This window comes from Salvelinus fontinalis, chromosome 11, assembly GCF_029448725.1.
Source record: "Salvelinus fontinalis isolate EN_2023a chromosome 11, ASM2944872v1, whole genome shotgun sequence".
NCBI classification, from domain to species: Eukaryota; Metazoa; Chordata; class Actinopteri; order Salmoniformes; family Salmonidae; genus Salvelinus; species Salvelinus fontinalis.
In genome coordinates this window covers 54,212,655-54,233,264 of record NC_074675.1, presented here as the reverse complement: position 1 = coordinate 54,233,264, position 20,610 = coordinate 54,212,655, and the positions used below count along the sequence as shown (strand labels likewise).

General features: G+C 44.7%; 1 protein-coding gene across 8 annotated transcripts in view; it reads left to right on the top strand.

The window, feature by feature from the left end:
• Nucleotides 1-59: 59 nt before the first annotated feature.
• LOC129865944 (NACHT and WD repeat domain-containing protein 2-like) overlaps nucleotides 60-20,610 on the top strand; it is a 35,903-nt gene continuing 15,352 nt past the window's right edge. For 7 of the 8 annotated variants that reach the window (XR_008761438.1, XM_055939038.1, XM_055939040.1 and 4 more), the window contains exons 1-21: nucleotides 60-657; nucleotides 832-888; nucleotides 1,082-1,201; nucleotides 1,674-1,745; nucleotides 1,833-1,940; nucleotides 2,047-2,356; nucleotides 2,436-2,635; nucleotides 2,809-3,230; nucleotides 3,764-3,918; nucleotides 4,069-4,286; nucleotides 11,799-11,938; nucleotides 12,143-12,253; nucleotides 12,468-12,629; nucleotides 12,849-12,972; nucleotides 13,246-13,449; nucleotides 16,079-16,426; nucleotides 17,369-17,895; nucleotides 18,047-18,186; nucleotides 18,335-18,463; nucleotides 18,565-18,899; nucleotides 19,025-19,158. Coding sequence is in view for 7 of the 8 variants with exons in the window: in XM_055939038.1 (XP_055795013.1) it covers nucleotides 586-657; nucleotides 832-888; nucleotides 1,082-1,201; nucleotides 1,674-1,745; nucleotides 1,833-1,940; nucleotides 2,047-2,356; nucleotides 2,436-2,635; nucleotides 2,809-3,230; nucleotides 3,764-3,918; nucleotides 4,069-4,286; nucleotides 11,799-11,938; nucleotides 12,143-12,253; nucleotides 12,468-12,629; nucleotides 12,849-12,972; nucleotides 13,246-13,449; nucleotides 16,079-16,426; nucleotides 17,369-17,895; nucleotides 18,047-18,186; nucleotides 18,335-18,463; nucleotides 18,565-18,899; nucleotides 19,025-19,158 (4,088 nt within the window). In the remaining variant the exon portion in view is untranslated. Of the gene's footprint in view, nucleotides 658-831; nucleotides 889-1,081; nucleotides 1,202-1,673; nucleotides 1,746-1,832; nucleotides 1,941-2,046; nucleotides 2,357-2,435; nucleotides 2,636-2,808; nucleotides 3,231-3,763; nucleotides 3,919-4,068; nucleotides 4,287-11,798; nucleotides 11,939-12,142; nucleotides 12,254-12,467; nucleotides 12,630-12,848; nucleotides 12,973-13,245; nucleotides 13,450-16,078; nucleotides 16,427-17,368; nucleotides 17,896-18,046; nucleotides 18,187-18,334; nucleotides 18,464-18,564; nucleotides 18,900-19,024; nucleotides 19,159-20,610 lie in introns of those variants that run through there. The other variant, XM_055939043.1, reaches the window with a different exon arrangement.

The following is a 20,610-nucleotide window of genomic DNA, read 5'->3' as shown; positions in this document are numbered from 1 at the left end:
TGTTCTTACATTTATTTTAGCTTGTCCATGTTTCTCAACTAAAAATACACCCTGGCATAATGTACAGTGTATTTTATGTGCTGTTGTCGTTTTGATAAAGGGAAAGACACAGAGAAACGGCTTAATGTGAATACCAAATACTTTATCCCATTGCAACAGTTTTGTGGGGGTAGGATATTTGGTTCCCATGGCGATGTATCTGAATAGTATCTAGAGGTAGAAAACATAGTAATGAATAGGAGGCCCGCCTAAAGCTTATTTTTCTACGTCATTAAAGCCATGTCCGAAATTGAACTTTTTTTTGAATATCCGGACGCATTCTTTAACCGAGATGTAAGTAAAGCACTGTTAACTCTATCCAATTATGCGGTTTATACGTACCGGGTCAGTGCGCCTCTAGTTGGCCTACTATTAGTGGAACATGAACCATCACTCGAATTCCGCCCTGGACAACACTAGTTGCCAAAGGAGTTATCACTTCTCCAAACACAGTGGGACAGGTGATACTGTCAGCGTTGAATTGTGATGGTGGATGGTGAGCCATTGAAGCTTCGAGCGGGATAAGAAATGAATGCGCGATAGCCAATGGAGAGAGGCGATTCTATCCTAGAATCAAGAAAAATGTGGACTTATAAAAACGGAAAGAAGACAAGGAGAGTAAGTCCAACTATTTCGTTATTCCTGTGTGCGCTAATTGTACAACTTTTTCTAACACCTTGTAGCTTTTATATTAAATGGACATGACTTACAATAACTGATCATAAATAATGAATAGCTCTCAATTAAGAGCTTCCTGCAATGTTAGGCTACAATTTTCTATTTCGTTCATAGGAGAAAGAAGTTGTAATATTTCCACCTATTTCCAATGGGTCTACCTCACTGCCTCGGGTGAGTTTAAGTGCCAGGTAGTCTCATAATATTCAGTACACCCTTAAATTTTCTATAGCCTAGGTGGGTATCTGCTCTCTTATCACCCAATTGTGAGGGTTCAATTGTTCTACATAAGTAATTTACATTGATTTATAACCCTCATTAGTATCAGTTCACCCAGTGTTCCTTTCTCATTGGTGATGCGTCACAGCATCAGGACAGCAACGACAAGAGAGCGACCATTCCCACATTCCAAAGACTCCAGGATATGTTCTTTTCCCGCTGTCGATCCGACCATGGCATTCTAGCGAAAAATATTAGGTCCAATAAGGTAAGGTAATTGATCATCCAGTTTGAGTAACACATGTTTAAACAATGTGTGGGTCTAATTCTGAATGCTGATTGGTTAAAACGGCATTTCAACCGTTGTCTATTCCACAAATTACCACCAGATACATCTATGATGTTAAAATGCCTATTTACTCTGTTCCATCTGACTGGGCAGTCCACTGTCTCATCAGCCCAGCCAGGCAATTTATAAACTTGATCTCCACTATAAAAGCATCTAGACATTATCGCACATTTCTTTTAGACTAACATTTAGTTTTCAACAGCGGTGATTTGTATAAACCTTGTTGTCTAGCTCTCTGACATTTGCAACATTGTTTCAATATTCAAAATTCGATCTCCAGCTGTCCCGTAGTAATGATGTCGGGAGGAGACAGACAGGCAACGTTTCTCAGCCAGTCGAAATGTATAGTCCATCCATGTGTTGCTTACTGTAGTCTGTATTTATATTGTAGAGAGCAGACAGGAGTATTCCTTTGACCAAAGTCAGTGAGGAGTCAGAGTCCCAGATAACAACTCACCTCAGAGTAAGTGTTCTGTACACCTCTGGACGGCTTATGTTTTCATGTGTCCCATCTGATTATTCATGTTGTAAATCCACACATTCTTCTCAGTATCAATTTCTGCAGCGCCATGTAAAGTCGTATGGACAAAGCACCCCGTCAGAGGAGAAAGGGGTGAATGTGCTGCATCTGCAGAAAACGCAGTTTTTTTTATTCAAGGTGAGGAAAACCACTCTTTGCTGATTCATCCTTCCTGATCTGATAATGGGGGAAAAAACGGATCCCATTCTTCATTTATTTTGGGCTTTTTTAATTATATTTTTAGGACAAAGCAGCTTTCAAAGCGTTACCAGATGGAGGACTCGATGACACAGAGGATGCTGCCCCTCAAAACCAGCTGCAGAGTTTGGTGGCACTGGAAGAGGAAGAGGACCGTGTTTGTGTAAACCAGGATGTCACCTCATGGACTGAAAGTGTTCCCGAAATTGTCAAATGTCTATTGGCTGAATCTTCTAATGGTGTTGTCAAGACAACAGGAGAAGACCCTCATTCATTAGGTCTCACAGTTATAACAGATGACCTGGAACGTGCCAAGAAGAGGAGATTCATGATCTACATATGTGGTGGATATAAAGGTAAGCATGCGAGGGTGAGCGTGCTTGTCTCTGTATATGTATCAACCACAATCCCCCCCCCCCCCCCCCCCCCACACAGACACAGTGGCAGAGAGGAGTGCGTTGATGGAGACTGTGTTCCCTCGCCTGTACCTCTACTGCAAACAGAGGGGCTATGACTTCAGGATGGTGGACCTGCGCTGGGGCGTGGGAGACCCTGTGTCAGATAGACACGACACGGCAGAGCTGCATGTGGAGGCCCTCACACAGTGTCAGGAAACACTGGGGCCAAACTTCATAGTGAGATATCTCTCTAGTTTAATTTGTTTTTATTCAAATCATTTCTCTCCTCCTTTTTATCTTTTCACTGATCTCTTATCCAACATATCCTCCCACACGTTTACGACCCTTCTGCCAGTCACTAGATAAACTCCTGGATTCATGAAGTTATTAATTAGTGTTTTATTTGATAGTTATTCCTTGGTCAGAAGTACGAGGTCCAGACCCTGCCCAGCACTATCTCCAGAGAGGTGTTTGAGGCCATCGTGAACGTGGTGGAGAGAGACAGACAGAAGATGTCCAAGAGAAAACACCCCAAGATGGACGACGTCATCAGTGATTCCAAGTCTAATATCGCCACAGGAAGTGACACGGGCAGCTTTGTTCCTGAACACAACAACGATCATGATTCAGGCGATCCAGCTCCGAATTCTGTGTTAATGAGCGATGAGATTTCCGTATCCCGTAATTCCCTCTCTGATGCAGATGAGACGCGGATAAGTCCTGCGGCGACGAGGTGTTGGGCAGACTTCGACCGGGATCTGATCCTACTCCGGACGTGGTACAGACTAGATGAGAACTGTGATCCTCCTGTGTACCGCCTACTCCCTGTGAGGTAAGATATACAATTACACGGTTGCTCTTAATTGCTATGTCTGAGTTCAAAGTCTGAGAGAATGTCACAAGTTTGGCCATGACACATTGATGTCAACTTTTATTTGTATTTTGTAAAGCACTTTTTTGCTTTTTTTGTGAGTTTGGTTGCATAGTATGCTACTTGTTTGTTTTAGGGATTGTTGAAATGATAATCACAAGGACCACTAGTATAGTTTCTTATTTGAAGCTTGTGTAACTTGCTAAACTAGTTACCAACAATCATTGGCAATCCAAACCCAACTGGCATATGAAATGCTTTGTTTGGTTTCCATGGCTCTTGCTTGTATTGTTATGAAAATGATTGTTTGAGGATAGTTAAAATTATCCAGACTAACCGTAAGGAAATTGAGCTCTCACAGTACAACAACCCTTCCGCTCAGCTTTTTTTCAATCCATTCACAAGTGTCTTAAATCCCTTCACTATATTGAATTGACGTTAGGTCTCCTTAGTCAATCATCTTGAAATGACCTAGTTCCTGTATGTGTTGGTAGCACCCAACAGCCTAACTTCCTGAGTAGAGATGGCCAGCGCAGAAGGCAGGCGAGGAAGGCGTGGCAAGCTACATGCTTGCACCTGTGGGGGGTGCTACAGAGGAGTGGGACAGAGGCTCTGGGGGAGGAGGGGACATCTCACCTCCTCAGGACAGGTTTGTACGGGTGTGTATGGGGGGGTAGTTATTATTGTCATCATTATTGTCTTTTCACCTTAGTGGTGGATCAGGTTATTTCACTTTTCCAGTAGTGTACAGGAAGTAGTCTACATTGCGTTTAGCCATGTCGGTTTGCTCCTCACCCAGTTCTAGACTGGGAGGTAGAGCAGGGCCTCCAGTCACTAGGAGCCAAGGCCCCTCCAGAGGAACACTGCCACTGCTATAAGAGGGTCATCCCTGACCTCCACTACAGCCTGAGGAACGAACACGCTGCCCACTACATCGACCTGCTGAAAGGTCGACCGCAGGTCAACCACACCCTGAATGCAGCACACCAGGGCTTCATGGATCGCGTTCACAAAAAGGTAAGGGTGTGTGTGTGTGTGTGTGTGTGTGTGTGTGTGTGTGTGTGTGTGTGTGTGTGTGTGTGTGTGTGTGTGTGTATAAAGGAGAGAGTATGATACAAACACAAAATTCATTTCACAGAGTAACACTGCTCATCGATATCTACGTTGTTCCATACTTTCACAGAGTAACACTGCTCATCGATATCTACGTTGTTCCATACTTTCACAGAGTAACACTGCTCATCGATATCTACGTTGTTCCATACTTTCACAGAGTGACACTGCTCATCGATATCTACGTTGTTCCATACTTTCACAGAGTAACACTGCTCATCGATATCTACGTTGTTCCATACTTTCACAGAGTAACACTGCTCATCGATATCTACGTTGTTCCATACTTTCACAGAGTGACACTGCTCATCGATATCTACGTTGTTCCATACTTTCACAGAGTGACACTGCTCATCGATATCTACGTTGTTCCATACTTTCACAGAGTGACACTGCTCATCGATATCTACGTTGTTCCATACTTTCACAGAGTGACACTGCTCATCGATATCTACGTTGTTCCATACTTTCACAGAGTGACACTGCTCATCGATATCTACGTTGTTCCATACTTTCACAGAGTAACACTGCTCATCGATATCTACGTTGTTCCATACGTTCACAGAGTAACACTGCTCATCGATATCTACGTTGTTCCATACGTTCACAGAGTGACACTGCTCGTCGATATCTACGTTGTTCCATACTTTCACAGAGTGACACTGCTCGTCGATATCTACGTTGTTCCATACTTTCACAGAGTAACACTGCTCGTCGATATCTACGTTGTTCCATACTTTCACAGAGTAACACTGCTCATCGATATCTACGTTGTTCCATACGTTCACAGAGTAACACTGCTCATCGATATCTACGTTGTTTCATACTTTCACAGAGTAACACTGCTCATCGATATCTACGTTGTTCCATACTTTCACAGAGTAACACTGCTCATCGATATCTACATTGCAGTGGTGGTCGGTTCCGTTTAAGTTGAAGGAGGATGATAATTGTTTTTATGAGCATGGCCTTATTTCAATTTTTTATTTATTTTATTTATTTCAACTTTATTTAACCAGGTAGGCCAGTTGAGAACAAGTTCTCATTTACAACTGCAACCTGGCTAAGATAAAGCAAAGCAGTGCGACTGTAACGGTGGTCCTCCTCCTCTTCCACCGAAGAGGTGGAGTAGTGATGGAACCAAGGCGCAGCGGGTTGTGAACACATAATTTATTAAAGAAAACACGAAAACACGAACTCGACTAAAACTAACAAAACAACAAACGGTGTAGACAGACCTGGACGACGAACTCACATAAACGCGAAGAACGCACGAATAGGGAAAATAGCCTACACATAAAATGGCGATGAACAAACAAACCGAACAGTCCCGTATGGTGCGACAAACACTGACACAGGAGACAACCACCCACAATGAACACTGTGAAACAACCTACCTAAATATGACTCTTAATTAGAGGAACGCCAAACACCTGCCTCTAATTAAGAGCCATACCAGGCAACCCATAAACCAACATAGAAACAGAAAACATAGAATGCCCACCCAAACTCACGTCCTGACCAACTAACACATACAACAAACTAACAGAAATAGGTCAGGAACGTGACATAACCCCCCCCCCCCCCATAAGGTGCGAACTCCGGGCGCACCAGCACAAAGTCTAGGGGAGGGTCTGGGTGGGCATCTGACCACGGTGGTGGCTCAGGCTCCGGGCGAGGTCCCCACCCCACCATAGTCAATCCCAGCTTACATTTCCCCCTATGAATGACCACCCTCATCTTACCCCCACTAAATCCTTTTGGTAACATCGACACCAGGGGCAGCACCGGGACAGAGGGATAGCTCAGGACAGAGGGATAGCTCAGGACAGAGGGATAGCTCAGGACAGAGGGATAGCTCAGGATAGCGAGGTAACTCAAGATAGAGAGGTAGCTCAGGATAGAGGGGCAACTCCGGACAGAGAGACAGCTCTGGACTGAGGGGCAGTTCTGAATAAATAGCCGCTCTGGGCTGAGGGACAGCTCATGACTGGCTGACAGCTCTGGACGCTCATGGCTGGCTGACGGCTCTGGACGCTCATGGCTGGCTGACGGCTCTGGACGCTCATGGCTGGCTGACGGCTCTGGACGCTCATGGCTGGCTGAAGCTCTGGACGCTCATGGCTGGCTGACGGCTCTGGACGCTCATGGCTGGCTGACGGCTGGCGGCTCTGGCAGATCCTGTCTGGTTGGCGGCTCTGGCAGATCCTGTCTGGTTGGCGGCTCTGGCAGATCCTGTCTGGTTGGCGGCTCTGGCAGATCCTGTCTGGTTGGCGGCTCTGGCAGATCCTGACTGACTATCGGCTCTGACGGCTCGGGACAGACGGGCGGCTCTAATGGCTCGGGACAGACGGACGGCTCAGACGGCGCTGGGGAGACGGATGGCTCAGACGGCGCTGGGGAGACGGATGGCTCAAATGGCGCTGCGGAGACGGATGGCTCAGATGGCGCTGCAAAGACGGATGGCTCAGACTGCTCCTGTCTGGCGGAAGGCTTTGGCTGCTCCTGTCTGGCGGAAGGCTCTGTAGGCTCATGGCAGACGGGCAGCTTTGCAGGCTCATGGCAGACAGGCAGTTCATGCGCCGTTGGGCAGACGGCAGACTCTGGCCGGCTGAGACACACTGTAGGCTTGGTGCGTGGTGCCGGAACTGGAGGCACCTGACTGAGGAGACGCACTTCAAGCCTAGTGCGGGGAGCAGGGACAGGGCACACTGACCTCTCGAAGCGCACTATAGGCCTGGTGCGTGGTACCGGACTGAGGGCACGCACCTCAGGACGAGTGCGGGGAGAAACAACAGTGTGCACAGGACTTAGGAGACGCACAGGTGGCTTAGTGCGCGGTGCCGGAACTGGAGTCACTGGGCTGGAGACACGCACCATCAGGAGAGTGCGTGGAGGAGGAACAGGGCTCTGAAAACGCACTGGAAGCCTGGTGCGTAGTGTAGGCACTGGTGGTACTGGGCTGGGGCTGGGAGGTAGTGCCGGAAATATCGGACCGTGCAGGCGTACTGGCTCCCTTGAGCACCGAGCCTGCCCAACCTTACCTGGTTGAATGCTCCCCGTCGCCCGACCAGTGCGGGGAGGTGGAATAACCCGCACCGGGCTATGTAGGCGAACCGGGGACACCATGCGTAAGGCTGGTGCCCTGTAAGCCAGCCCGAGAAGACGCACTGGAGACCAGACGCGTTGAGCCGGCCTCATGACACCTGGCTCAATGCCCAATCTAGCCCTACCAGTGCGGGGAGGTGGAATAACCCGCACTGGGCTATGCACTCGTACAGGAGACACCGTGCGCTCTACTGCGTAACACGGTGTCTGCCCGTACTCCCGCTCTCCATGGTAAGCCTGGGAAGTGGGCGCAGGTCTCCTACCTGCCCTCGGCCCACTACCTCTTAGCCCCCCCCCAAGAAATTTTTGGGGTCTCCTCTCGGGCTTCCAGCCACGTCTCCTTGCTGCCTCCTCATATCTCCGCCTCTCTGCTTTTGCTGCCTCCAGCTCAGCTTTGGGGCGGCGATATTCCCCTGGTTGAGCCCAAGGACCTTTTCCATCCAGCTCATCCTCCCAAGTCCAGTAGTCCCGTGTATAATCCTGCTCGAACTCACGCCGCTTGGTTCTGGATCGGTGGGTGGTTCTGTAACGGTGGTCCTCCTCCTCTTCCACCGAAGAGGTGGAGTAGTGATGGAACCAAGGCGCAGCGGGTTGTGAACACATAATTTATTAAAGAAAACACGAAAACACGAACTCGACTAAAACTAACAAAACAACAAACGGTGTAGACAGACCTGGACGACGAACTCACATAAACACGAAGAACGCACGAACAGGGAAAATAGCCTACACATAAAATGGCGATGAACAAACAAACCGAACAGTCCCGTATGGTGCGACAAACACTGACACAGGAGACAACCACCCACAACGAACACTGTGAAACAACCTACCTAAATATGACTCTTAATTAGAGGAACGCCAAACACCTGCCTCTAATTAAGAGCCATACCAGGCAACCCATAAACCAACATAGAAACAGAAAACATAGAATGCCCACCCAAACTCACGTCCTGACCAACTAACACATATAACAAACTAACAGAAATAGGTCAGGAACGTGACAGCGACACAAGCAACACAGTTACACATGGAATAAACAAACGTACAGTCAATAACACAATAGAAAAATCTATATACAGTGTGTGCAAATGTAGTAAGATTAGGGAGGTAAGGCAATAATAGGCCATAGTGGCTAAATAATTACAATTTAGCAGTTAAACACTGGAATGATAGATGTACAGAATATGAATGTGCAAGTAGAGATACTGGGGTGCAAAGGAGCAAAAAAAACAATATGGGGATGAGGTAGTTGGGTGGGTGGGCTATTTACAGATGGGCTGTGTACAGGAGCAATGATCGGTAAGCTGCTCTGACAGCTGATGCTTAAAGTTAGTGAGTGAGATATAAGACTCCAGCTTCAGTGATTTTTGCAATTCGTTCCAGTCATTGGCAGCAGAGAACTGGAAGGAAAGGCGGCCAAAGTAGGAGTTGGCTTTGGGGATGACCAGTGAAAAATACCTGCTGGAGTGCGTGCTACAGGTGGGTGCTGCTATGGTGACCAGTGAGCTGAGATAAGGCGGGGCTTTACCTAGCAAAAACTTATAGATGACCTGGAGCCAGTGGGTTTGACAACGAATATGAAGCGAGGGCCAGCCAACGAGAGCATACAGGTCACAGTGGTGGGTAGTATATTTGGGGCTTTGGTGACAAAAGGGATGGCACTGTGATAGACTACATCCAATTTGCTGAGTAGAGTGTTGGAGGCTATTTTGTAAATGACATCGCCGAAGTCAAGGATCGGTATGATAGTCAGTTCTACGAGGGTATGTTTGGCAGCATGAGAGAAGGATGCTTTGTTGCGAAATAGGAATCTGATTCTAGATTTAATTTTGGATTGGAGATGCTTAATATGTGTCTGGAAGGAGAGCTTAAAGTATAGCCAGACAGCTAGGTATTTACAGTTGTCCACATATTCTAAGTCAGAACCGTCCAGAGTAGTGATGCTAGACGCGCGGGTGGGTTCGGGCAGTGATCGTTTGAAGAGCATGCATTTAGTTTTACTTGCTTTAAAGAGCAGTTGGAGGCCACGGAAGGAGTGTTGTATGGCATTGAAGCTCGTTTGGAGGTTTGTGAACACAGTGTCCAAAGAAGGGCCAGAAGTATACAGAATGGTGTCGTGTGCGTAGAGGTGGATCAGAGAATCACCAACAGCAAGAGCGACATCATTGATGTATACAGAGACAAGAGTCGGCCCGAGAATTGAACCCTGTGGCACCCCCATAGAGACTGCCAGAGGTCCGGACAACAGGCCCTCTGATTTGACACACTGAACTCTGTCAGAGAAGTACTTGGTGAACCAGGCAAGGCAGTCATTTGAGAAACCAAGGCTGTTGAGTCTGCCAATAAGAATGTGGTGATTGACAGAGTCGAAAGCCTTGTCCAGGTCGATGAATACGGCTGCACAGTATTGTCTTTTATCGATGGCTTAGGACCTTAAGCGTGGCTGAGGTTGCACCCATGACCAGCTCAGAAACCAGATCGCATAGTGGAGAAGGTACGGTTGGATTCAAAATGGTCGGTGATCTGTTTGTTAACTTGGCTTTCAAAGACTTTAGAAAGGCAAGGTAGAATAGGTATAGGTCTGTAACAGTTTGGGTCTAGAGTGTCTCCCCCTTTTGACAAGGGGGATGACAGCGGCAGCTTCCCAATCTTTAGGGATCTCAGATGATACGAGAGTTTGAACAGGCTAGTAACAATTACTGCGGATAATTTTAGAAAGAGAGGGTCCTGATTTTCTACCCCTGCTGATTTGTAGGCGTCCAGATTTTGCAGCTCTTTCAGAACATCGGCTATCTGGATTTGGGTGAAAGAGAAATGGGGGTGCTCTTGTTCTCCGTGGACTTTACAGTGTCCCAGAACATTTTGGAGTTTGTGCTACAGGATGCAAAATTCTATTACAGCATATTGGATGATTGTCATTCATATTCCATTCACCCAGTTCAATGTTACATCAACAGGTTTAGGCTACTATATGATACTTGAATTTGTCTTATACCCATCATGAGGTTGTTACAACCTAGCCTACAAATTAGTTTACAACATAGGTGCACAGCTCAGGTCGAGAGAAACATTTGAGTAATCAAGGAGGCCGACAGTGACACATTTAATACTGCCTTGCACACAGTCGCCTGCTTCTAGCTGATCTAGTGTGTAATCATTAGTCCAACAGTTGCAAACAAGAGTTTATAGTTGGACAAATTCAGGTACGTTTATCCCCACTTCGTTACGTTTGCTTCTGTTTAAGAAACGTTTTTCAACATAATTGGCGAAATGAATACACCCCTGATTACACGCAAACACCGTTCACTTTCATAGCAGCCACATACAAACCGCATGATCACTTTGCTCGTTGTATTCCTTCTCGCATCTACACGCTCTCCTCCCCTCAACTTTTCCCTTCGCTTGTGGACTTCAGTGCACAACACATCAGCTGTCTGTGACCAGGCTCGAAAAAAAACTTTCCTAGCCAAACCGCTACACACAGCCTCTAGAACTAACGCGTTAGTAAACCCGGTACAATCACGCAGTACATTGTACAGTCAGCAAACAGTTTAGCAGTTACACCGGCAGGCCCCAGTGGCAATAAATTAATAGAAACCAAAAGCTTACCTTGACTTGGAAGAGTTCCAGTATTGGATCACCATAGCCTGTTAGCTAACTTAGCATCCTTCTCTGTTTGAGCCTGGTGTTTGCATAGGCTAAACTAGCTAGCTACATTCGCTCGCTAAGTAAGTGAAAGTGAGCTATAGCTAGCCCTCTCTTGATCTCTCTCTCCCTCTCTTGCTTCTTATTCATTTTTTAAGAAATAATTTGTTCAAATCTGTTCAACTATTTACCAAATGTTATGCACTGCAGTGCTAGCTAGCTGTAGCTTATGCTTTCAGTACTAGATTCATTCTCTGATCCTTAGATTGGGTGGACAGCATTTCAGTTCAGGCTGTAAGAGCTCTGATAGGTTAGAGGACGTCCTCCTGAAGTTATCATAATTACTGTGAAAGTCTATGGAAAGAGGCGAGAACCATGAACCTCCTAGGTTTTGTACTGAAGCCAATGTACCCAGAGGAGGACGGAAGCTAGCTGTCCTCCAGCTACACCATGGTGCTACTGTAGACTTGTATAGCAAAACAGTGTGTTTTAATCAATTATTTGGTGATGTGAATTTACTTAGTATAGTTTTATATAAACAGCACAACTTTGAAAATGTTTCACAATTTTTATTTTATTTTATTCACTGAGGAAGATGGTTCTCCCCTTCTTCCTTCGAGGCGCCTCCACTGACACATTGCCCTTTCTTTCCTCAAAAAGTTGCGCCACACCAACATCTATGAGCGTAACGTGGACTGGGGAAGGAAGGGCCTGAACCCCAAACATAACCGATCCCAACAGTTCTACACAGAACACATCTCCTCTCACTTCCAGAGGACTGTCATCAACTCTCTGAACAAGTGAGAGACAAATAAATACATATATAACACATGTAATAAAGTATATTGGAACTATATGACATGTTTATCACATGGTTACACGTATATCTGTCATTATGTTGGCCCTCAAAGATTATTGCGTAACAGTTAACTGATGGCATAAATGTTGAGTCGAGCTGTCCCCCCCCCCCCCCCCCCCCCCCCCCCCCCCCCCCCGTACTCCAGAGTCATGAAGGGGAACAAAGTCAAAGGCTCCTTTGACGTCAGACGGAGAGAAGCATCTAGAATGAGGATACAGGAGGAGATCCAACGCCATGTTAACCATGGACACACTCTGTAAGTCTCCGGTTTGGTTTTCTTCAATTTAGAATGGTCACCTGCATGCTTCTAAGTTGCCTGGTTTCAGTTACTGTATGTTTGTGCCAACTCCTATGGTCAATTTGTCATGCCAAATATTGCACCATTACGAGCTGGCAAGAGAGCGCAAACAGATCTCAAACCAGGCTAGCTTCAAAGTGGTTTGATATCATCGTGACTAGTCTCTCTCCAGGGAAAATCACCATGTGTTGAGAGATGGCTTCCTGGGTGAGATGAGGAGGGCTGTGGAGGAAAGGTCTTCTCTCAGACCTATCCTCCTACTGGGTCCCCCTGGCTGGGGCAAGAGCACCACCATGGCCAGACTGGCACACCTCGCTCCCTCCTGGATTACTGGGTGAGGGGTGGCATCAATGGGAAATGTTTGTAAAAATGTTAAGGTATTTTGCACTTATATCAGTTTAAGAATACGATATGATCCTAAGTCAAGAATTGAAGCGCTCTCTGGAATCCATACTGCTTGGTGTGATAAGCAAACCATACTATTCCTGTGACCGAGTGTATATGAAAGACTCTGTAGTGCTCACAAACTGGACTTGCATGTTCTCCCTCTCAGAGCTGTGAAGGTGCTGGTGTGTTTCGTGGGCCTGACGGGGGAGAGTAGGAATGTGCGCCTGGTTCTCCAGAACCTGTGTGTTCAGCTGGCTGAGAACTACAGCTACCACACTGATCTCTCTGAGGTAGCTACCTCTGACATATACGTTATCTATCATCTTATTTCAACCAATGCAATTCCCATATAGAAGAGTACGAATGCTGTCTTGATAGAATAGACGAGAAGGTAAAATGCTCATATTAGTCAGCTGTAAAGGGATACTTCACCCCGAAACCACATTTTGGCATTTTATACCACAAACGTTATGTCCATAGACCAAAAATATAGGTACAAACATGAAAACACATTGAATACAAACATTAAATGACCTAAATCATTCTGTGTCCATTCAACCCAGGGTCTCCCTCAGTTGGTGAATGAGTTCCACTCCCTGCTGGGTCAGGTAAAGGCGGACAGCCCCGTAATCCTTGTGCTGGACGGGATAGATGCTCTCTCTGAGGAGCACGGAGCAGACGTCTCCTGGCTGTTTACACCTCTCCCCCCACACGTCCACCTCATCCTGTCTGCCACCACAGACTCGGCCTGCGCCCACACCCTGCAGGTCAGGACAGGTTGACAAAGATACTGTACAACAGTGTTTATCCTACCATTACTTAGGCTGCCCACCTTATCTCTTGTCACTTTCTAATTGGGAGGAACGCTGCTGTACAGGTGTGCAGTTACTGTGGCAACGGTCATTAAAATACAATTCTGATAAAATGCAACAGTTGGACAATGGATGAAGATACTCCAAATATTTAGAATTGTTTAAATTCATCATTTATTTCACATAAACATTGTATTGGCATGGACAAATAATGGCAAAATTCTGTCATTTTGGTGGGAATTCAGATATTCAATTTATTGTAAAATGTCACATTTATTTTCTTATAAAGCACTCGTGTGTGTATATATACTATTTTTGTATATCAGGTATTTTATTTTTTATTTTGAAATACTAGGAAAAAGGACCTGTGCCTCATCTTCACTGGGTGTATTTTCATAAATGAATACATTAACATAAAGGGGTGGAACAGAGCTTCAACCACCAAACACTTCCTTTGTCTAGGGCAGGGGTGTCAAACTCATTTCGCATCGTGGGACACATACGGCCTAGGGAGATGTCAAGTGGGCCGGACCATTAAAATTATACCATACTCTGCTATAAATAACCAAAATATCATGTCTTTCCTTTGTTTTGGTGTAAAGAAGCACAAGAACATTAGGAAAATATTGAAATTTAATGAACTATCCTTTTACAAAACATTTCATGAAACACCTCATATTTCCTTAGACAAATGTGCAATTTACTTTTATCATTCACAAATATGCATTGCAACTGATCCCACTGATTGTACAAAGGCACAAAACTTTAATTGGTACTGAAAAATATAGTAATGCACTTTAAGATTAAATGAGACTTTTAAAGAAAGGAATTTTTAAACCACTTACACATACGCATATAAAATCTAAATGTAATCACTGCGTACACCTTACAAACTAAGGAGAGTGATTTTAAATGTGTAATGAAGAAAGTGTTCGCCTGTCCTGTAAATCTGTAAACTTCATACATGAAACATACATACACATACAATACATACTGAAAATTTATGGAGTTGTATGAACAGTAGAATTCCATCACACAACTTTTGTTTTGAAGCTGCTGACTAACATTAAAGTGCACATTTTTTAAATCACCACAGTAAGGATTCATCTTCACAGAGCTGTATTCTTTCAATGCAAACAGTATCTAAGGCAGCATTTTAAAGGTGTTAGTCTAGTCTGGACTTGTATTTGTTAAATTAGGTAGCTGGCTTTTACCGCTGCTTCACTGACTTCTCGGCTCTGGATGAAAGTTGACTGCTGTTTCCTTAGACCCGCCAGCAATTCGTTAATCTTATCTCTTCTCAGTTGTCCTTGCAAGCCGTCATATTTTTCGCTGTGATGAGTCTCGTAGTGGCGTCGAATATTATATTCCTTCAATACCGAAACTTGTTGCAAACACACCAAGCACGAAGGTTTTCCGTGCATCTCTGTAAATAAATAGGACGTGGTCCATTTTTCTTTGAAAATTCTACACTCCTTATCTACTTTTCTCCGTTTGGATAACGACATTTTGGCTAATGAGGGTGTAGCGGAGAGGTAGAGACCAAGGTATTAACAACGTCGTAACAAGCAGCAGATGGCGCATTGATACCGTCTGCTGTTTTCAGTCTGTCTCAGTGATGCGGCTTGTCTTCTACTCTGATGGAAAGAGTGCGCCCCTTAGCGGATAATCCATGAATTGCAGCGAATTAAAAATATTAATTCCATGTCTTTTATGCTATTTTTCCACTTTCAAATTATCCTGCGGGCCTGATCGAACCTCCTTGGGGGCCGGTTCCAGCCCGCGGGCCGTATGTTTGACACCCCTGGTCTAGGGCCTATCATAAACTGCGCTGTCTAGACTGCCTCATTAATGATTCATTACTGTACTTGTCACGTTCTCTTGCATACTTCAACAAGTGTGTCAAGAGAAGAATACCCACGGAATTTAAAATAGGTTACACCTACAGTATATGTACATACTTTTCATTGTTTGTGAGATCAGACATAATGTCACAATAATCTGAGTGTTCCTTTGCGGGATAAAATGCTTTTATTTCAGTGCATCTAATTTGTAAACATTTCAAATGTATTAAAAAAACTTTTCATTGCAAAAAAAAAAATCAACACCCACCTAAATAAAGATATCTTTCTTCTATTTCTTGTGATGTAAGTATCGAGACGTTAAATCCCAGACCAAGCGTTAACTTTCTCATAGATGCAACGGAAAACTATTGTATTCCATTGAGTCCATTTCGGGCCATAACCGGGGTGTGTTTGATTGGTCAATACAAACGTTTCCGTGGTCGTTACATTAACGGGAAAAAACGAGTGGCACAAGCAAGAGTGGGAAGAGTCGCCAGAGTAAAATGAAAGCAATCAATCCAGCGAGATTTAAGTGACAAGTGGATTTTGCACCCCTCAAATACAGGAAATAGATGGTTGAAAAGGCGAGATCCTCAGATGGGTGGGGCCTGCGTGTTGCTAAGTTACTGTATGTGAGACATCCTGACAGGTACCATTCAGGTATATGTTCTATCTAAAACCCTCTGTCATGATGCTAGTATCAAACTGATTATGAAATTCTCCGTCCCTTCCCTATCCAGAAGTCAGCCCAGCCCACTGTCCTGTCCCTACCACCCCTCAGTCCTGATGACATCACTAAGAATCTAAAACATCAACTCCAGACTGACCACCGCAGGCTCCAGGACTGGCAGTGGCAGCTTCTCCTCCAGGCCTGCCTTTCCTGTCCCTCCCCTCTCTACCTGGAGGCTGTCTATGCTGAGTCCGTCCTCTGGAGCTCCTTCTCCCCCCAGGGCAGCCTAGGCCTCCCACCCGACCTGGAAGGGCTCTACGTAGGCCTGCTGGCTTGCTTGGAGAGGGTCCACGGGGAGCAGCTGGTGGGACGGGCCGCCGCGGTTATATCACTCTCCAGAGGGGGCGTCACGGAAGAGGTGGGTGAAACACATTGGTAGTGAAGGAGAATGTAAAGAGCTGTGAGCACATGGAATAACAACAGAAGTAGAGAGCCAGACCAATCACATGGCTGGACATTGTCTTCAATTGTACCTCAAGTACTGGGATTTGAATTTCAAATCGAAAAATGATCTTGAGAAAAATCAAGCTATTCTATTCTACATATGTTATTGTTGTTGTTGTTATAATTGCTATTGTTATTGATATTATTATAGTTTATTATTATTATAGTTATTGTTATTATAATTGTTATTGTTATTATTATTGTTGTTATAGTTATTATTATTGTTATAGTTATTATTATTGTTAGTATTATTATAATTGATATTCTAATTTATTATTTTTATAGTTTTATTGTTATTATTATTTTTGATATTATGATTGTTATTATTATTGATATTATTATGGTTATTATTTATTATTATTATTATAGTTTAAGGTTATTATTCTAGTTATTAATATTTGTTATTATTGTAATTATGAGTGTAGTTATTAGTATTGTACGTTTTATTATATTATTTATTATATTATTATATTATTATTATAGTTATTATTGTAGGTTTTATTATTGTTATTATAGTTGTTGTTGTTATTATTATTGTAGGTTTTGTTATTGTTATTATTATTGTTATTATTGTTGTTGTTATTATTATTGTTATTGTTATTACTGTTGTTGTTCTTGTTATTATTATTGTAGGTTTTATTATTGCTATTATTATTGTTATTATTATTATTGTTGTTGTTATTGTTATTGTAGGGTGTATTATTGTTATTATTATTGTTGTTATTGTTACTATTATTGTTGTTGTTATTGTTATTATTATTGCTATTATTATTATTGTAGGTTTTATTATTGTTGTTGTTATAATTGTTATTGTTTTTGTTGTTATTATTATAGTTATTATTATTATGATCATTAGGAGCTACTGGACCTGCTGGGGAGAGATGGGAAGGTTCTGCAGGAAGTATCGCTCTCCCATTCATCCTCCACTTCCTCCTCCAGCCTTCCCAGGGTGCCGTGCGTGCTGTGGGCGCGGCTGAGACGAGACCTTGGGAGTCACCTGACGGAGGCGGAGACAGACGGGACGTGGGTCTACCGCTGGACCCACTCCGAGCTGGGTAGGGTGTGTGTGAAACGATACCTCAAAACGGACGATTCCCGCATGGTTCTACACGCAAACTACGCAGACTACTTCCGGGGTACGGATAGCCAACACAGAAACATATTTCAGCCGCTGGCGTGGACACTGGAGGAGGACTCGACAAAAAGTTATGTGTTTAACCTCAGAAAGCTCCATGGCCTGCCCTACCACCTCGTTCGGTCAGGCCAGATACTGGCCTTCCTGTCTGAGTGTGTGTTTAACTATGAGTTCCTGCTGCACAAGGCCTGGGGTCTGTCTGTGCTCCATGTACAAGAGGACCTGAAGGGCGTCGTGCTGCCAGAGAAGTAGGTTCTCTGTTAGATACTTCTTTTGAGTTGCTGTTTGATTCTGTATGTTTGAGATAAGTGATGTGCGTCCTCTCTCTCTTTGTTCCGCTCCACTCTCACATTTCATTCCCCTCACTGCCCCCCCCCCCCCCCCCCGTCCGTCCGTCAGGGAGTTGGTAGATATGGAGGTGTTGGCTGCTACTCTGGAGCTCTCCAGGACCGTGCTGCTCCAGGACCCCTGCCAGCTAGCCTCCCAGGTTATGGGCCGTCTGGGACAGATAGTTGCGGAAGACCTCCCCGTGGCTCCAGGTACACTTCACCTCCCTTACAACTGTCACGGATGGATAAAGTGGCTCAACATCTCAAATGGATGAGTTAAAAAAAAAAAAAAAAAAGCTTTGATACGAGGTTCCAGCTGTATGGCCTGCTCTCTGTCAGTGTTTTGTGTTCATACCAGGTGACCCACAGAAGTTTAGCTACCTGCATGCCCTGCTGGCCCAGTGTGCCCGTTCCTCTCTGCCAGTCCTGGTGCCCTCCTACAGCTTTCTGGTGCCCCCAGGAGAGATCCCACACACCCTGCTGGCAGGTAAATAACTATCACAAACGGTAAGACATGGTTGTTATGTTATCATATGCCATTCTAGGTAAATGGCATGATGAATGCCTTTTCCTCTGGCTCTGCTCCAGGCCACACGTCCATAGTAACGGCCCTGACCAGGGGACAGAGGGGTCTGGTGGCAGCCACCTGCGATGGGGACGGCACCCTGAAGGTGTGGGACCTGGAGCTGGGGCGCGCCGTGAGGACTCTGGAGGGAGTGGGGGGCATGGTGGGAGACTCCCTCACTCTCTGTCTGGAGGACAGGGTCCTGGTGGTTCGCATGGGACAGAGTCTGCAGGTCAGAGAGGTGGATTCTGGGAAAGTGATCTACTCCGAGAGTGACTCTTTGGACGTTCCTGTGGTAACCACCGCCTGTGACGGACAGCTGCTGGTAGCCTTCTATGATGGAAGTCACCTGGTGAAGGTATTGCAATAGTCCAATATATTATCACATCAGCATAAGCAACATAAACGCTAATTGTTTATGTTCAGGGCTTGACATCGGATATTTGTTATGATTGATTGATTGACATCTCTGTAACCTCTCAGGTGTTCGACCTGGTCTCGTCCTGCTCTCTACTGTGTTGTGTCAACATTACCCTGGACTGTGACCCCATCCATAAAGACCATTCCGTACTGGTCTCCCACAACTCCATCAAAGACTATGTGCTTTTCGCCTACAGGTCAGAGTTTAGTCCTTGATTCAGGTCCCTGATAGTCTGTGACAACAGCTAGTCTGTCTGTGACAACAGCTAGTCTGTAACTGGTCCACACAAAAAACTAAACACTTAACAAACCAATTATACACATAGGGAGATTCAAGGACATTGAGACTCAGTGTTTTACACTCAACCTTGAATATTGAAGGGAAAAAAATCCATGGTCGATAGAGTAAACAATATTTTGTTTTTTTCCCCACATTATTCATGATATTTTGTTTGCTTTCGGTCTTTCTTATTCGTTTTTGTTTATTTTGCTTTGGGGCTAATGGTGATTGTCTCTTAGTGCCATAGAGTAATAATCAATTAGTGACAGGTGTCACTTCTCCTCGTCTGGCTCTTAAATAATATCACGTGTCCTCATTGTTAACACGCTGTGAAATCAGGCGAGCGTAGTACCTCGACAGATTTCACGGCTGCCGTTTGAAAAGACCGTTGAATTATTCAAACGGACTACTTCTCAGGTGCCTATTAAAATGTAATCCGGTATGTTAGAGAACCTTTTCACACATAAGCCCCTGTCGAATAGACAGATAACGTTGGACATCAGGATATGTGTACATGACACATGAAACAATACATTTTCCAGGCAGTGTTAAATCTTAATCTTATTTCATGACTTGATTAAATGGGAGGATGGAGGAGGATGTCGTGGATAATGTGATTGGCTGGTGGAATCCATCCTCTCACACCTGAGTGGTGTAGATGTAAAAGGAATGACAAATTGGGTCGCTGAGGTAGTTAGTAATACAAGCTGTCTCTGGATGGTTACAGTATAATAAATTGGGCTTCGGTTTCTGGTGATTACCATCTATATAGCCTGCTGCACTGCTGCTTGGATTCCACCTGGCGATCTGTTCACCGTCTGCCCTGGCCTGTCTCCCCCCCCTTCTCTCTCCCGGGCCCCCTCTCTCTCTTGCTCGCCTCCAGCACACATGCACTGTTGGGGCGAGTGACTGTGAACTTACTATTTGCTAGCCCCAAGTCATTATATACAGATGAAGTCGGAAGTTTACATACACCTTAGCCAAATACATTTAAATTCAGTTTTTCACAATTCCTGACATTTAATCCAAGTAAAAATTCCCTGTCTTAGGTCAGTTAGGATCACCACTTTATTTTAAGAATGTGAAATGTCAGAATAATAGTAGAGAGAATTATTATTTCTTTCAGCTTTTATTTCTTTCATCACATTCCCAGTGGGTCAGAAGTTGCCTTTAAATTGTTTAGCTTGGGTCAAACGTTTCGGGTAGCCTTCCACAAACTTCCCACAAGTTGGGTTAATTTTGGTCCATTCCTTCTGACAGAGCTGGTGTAACAGTCAGATATGTAGGCCCACGCTTTTTCAGTTCTGCCCACAAATTTTCTATAGGATTGAGGTCAGGGCTTTGTGTGATGGCCACTCCAATACCTTGA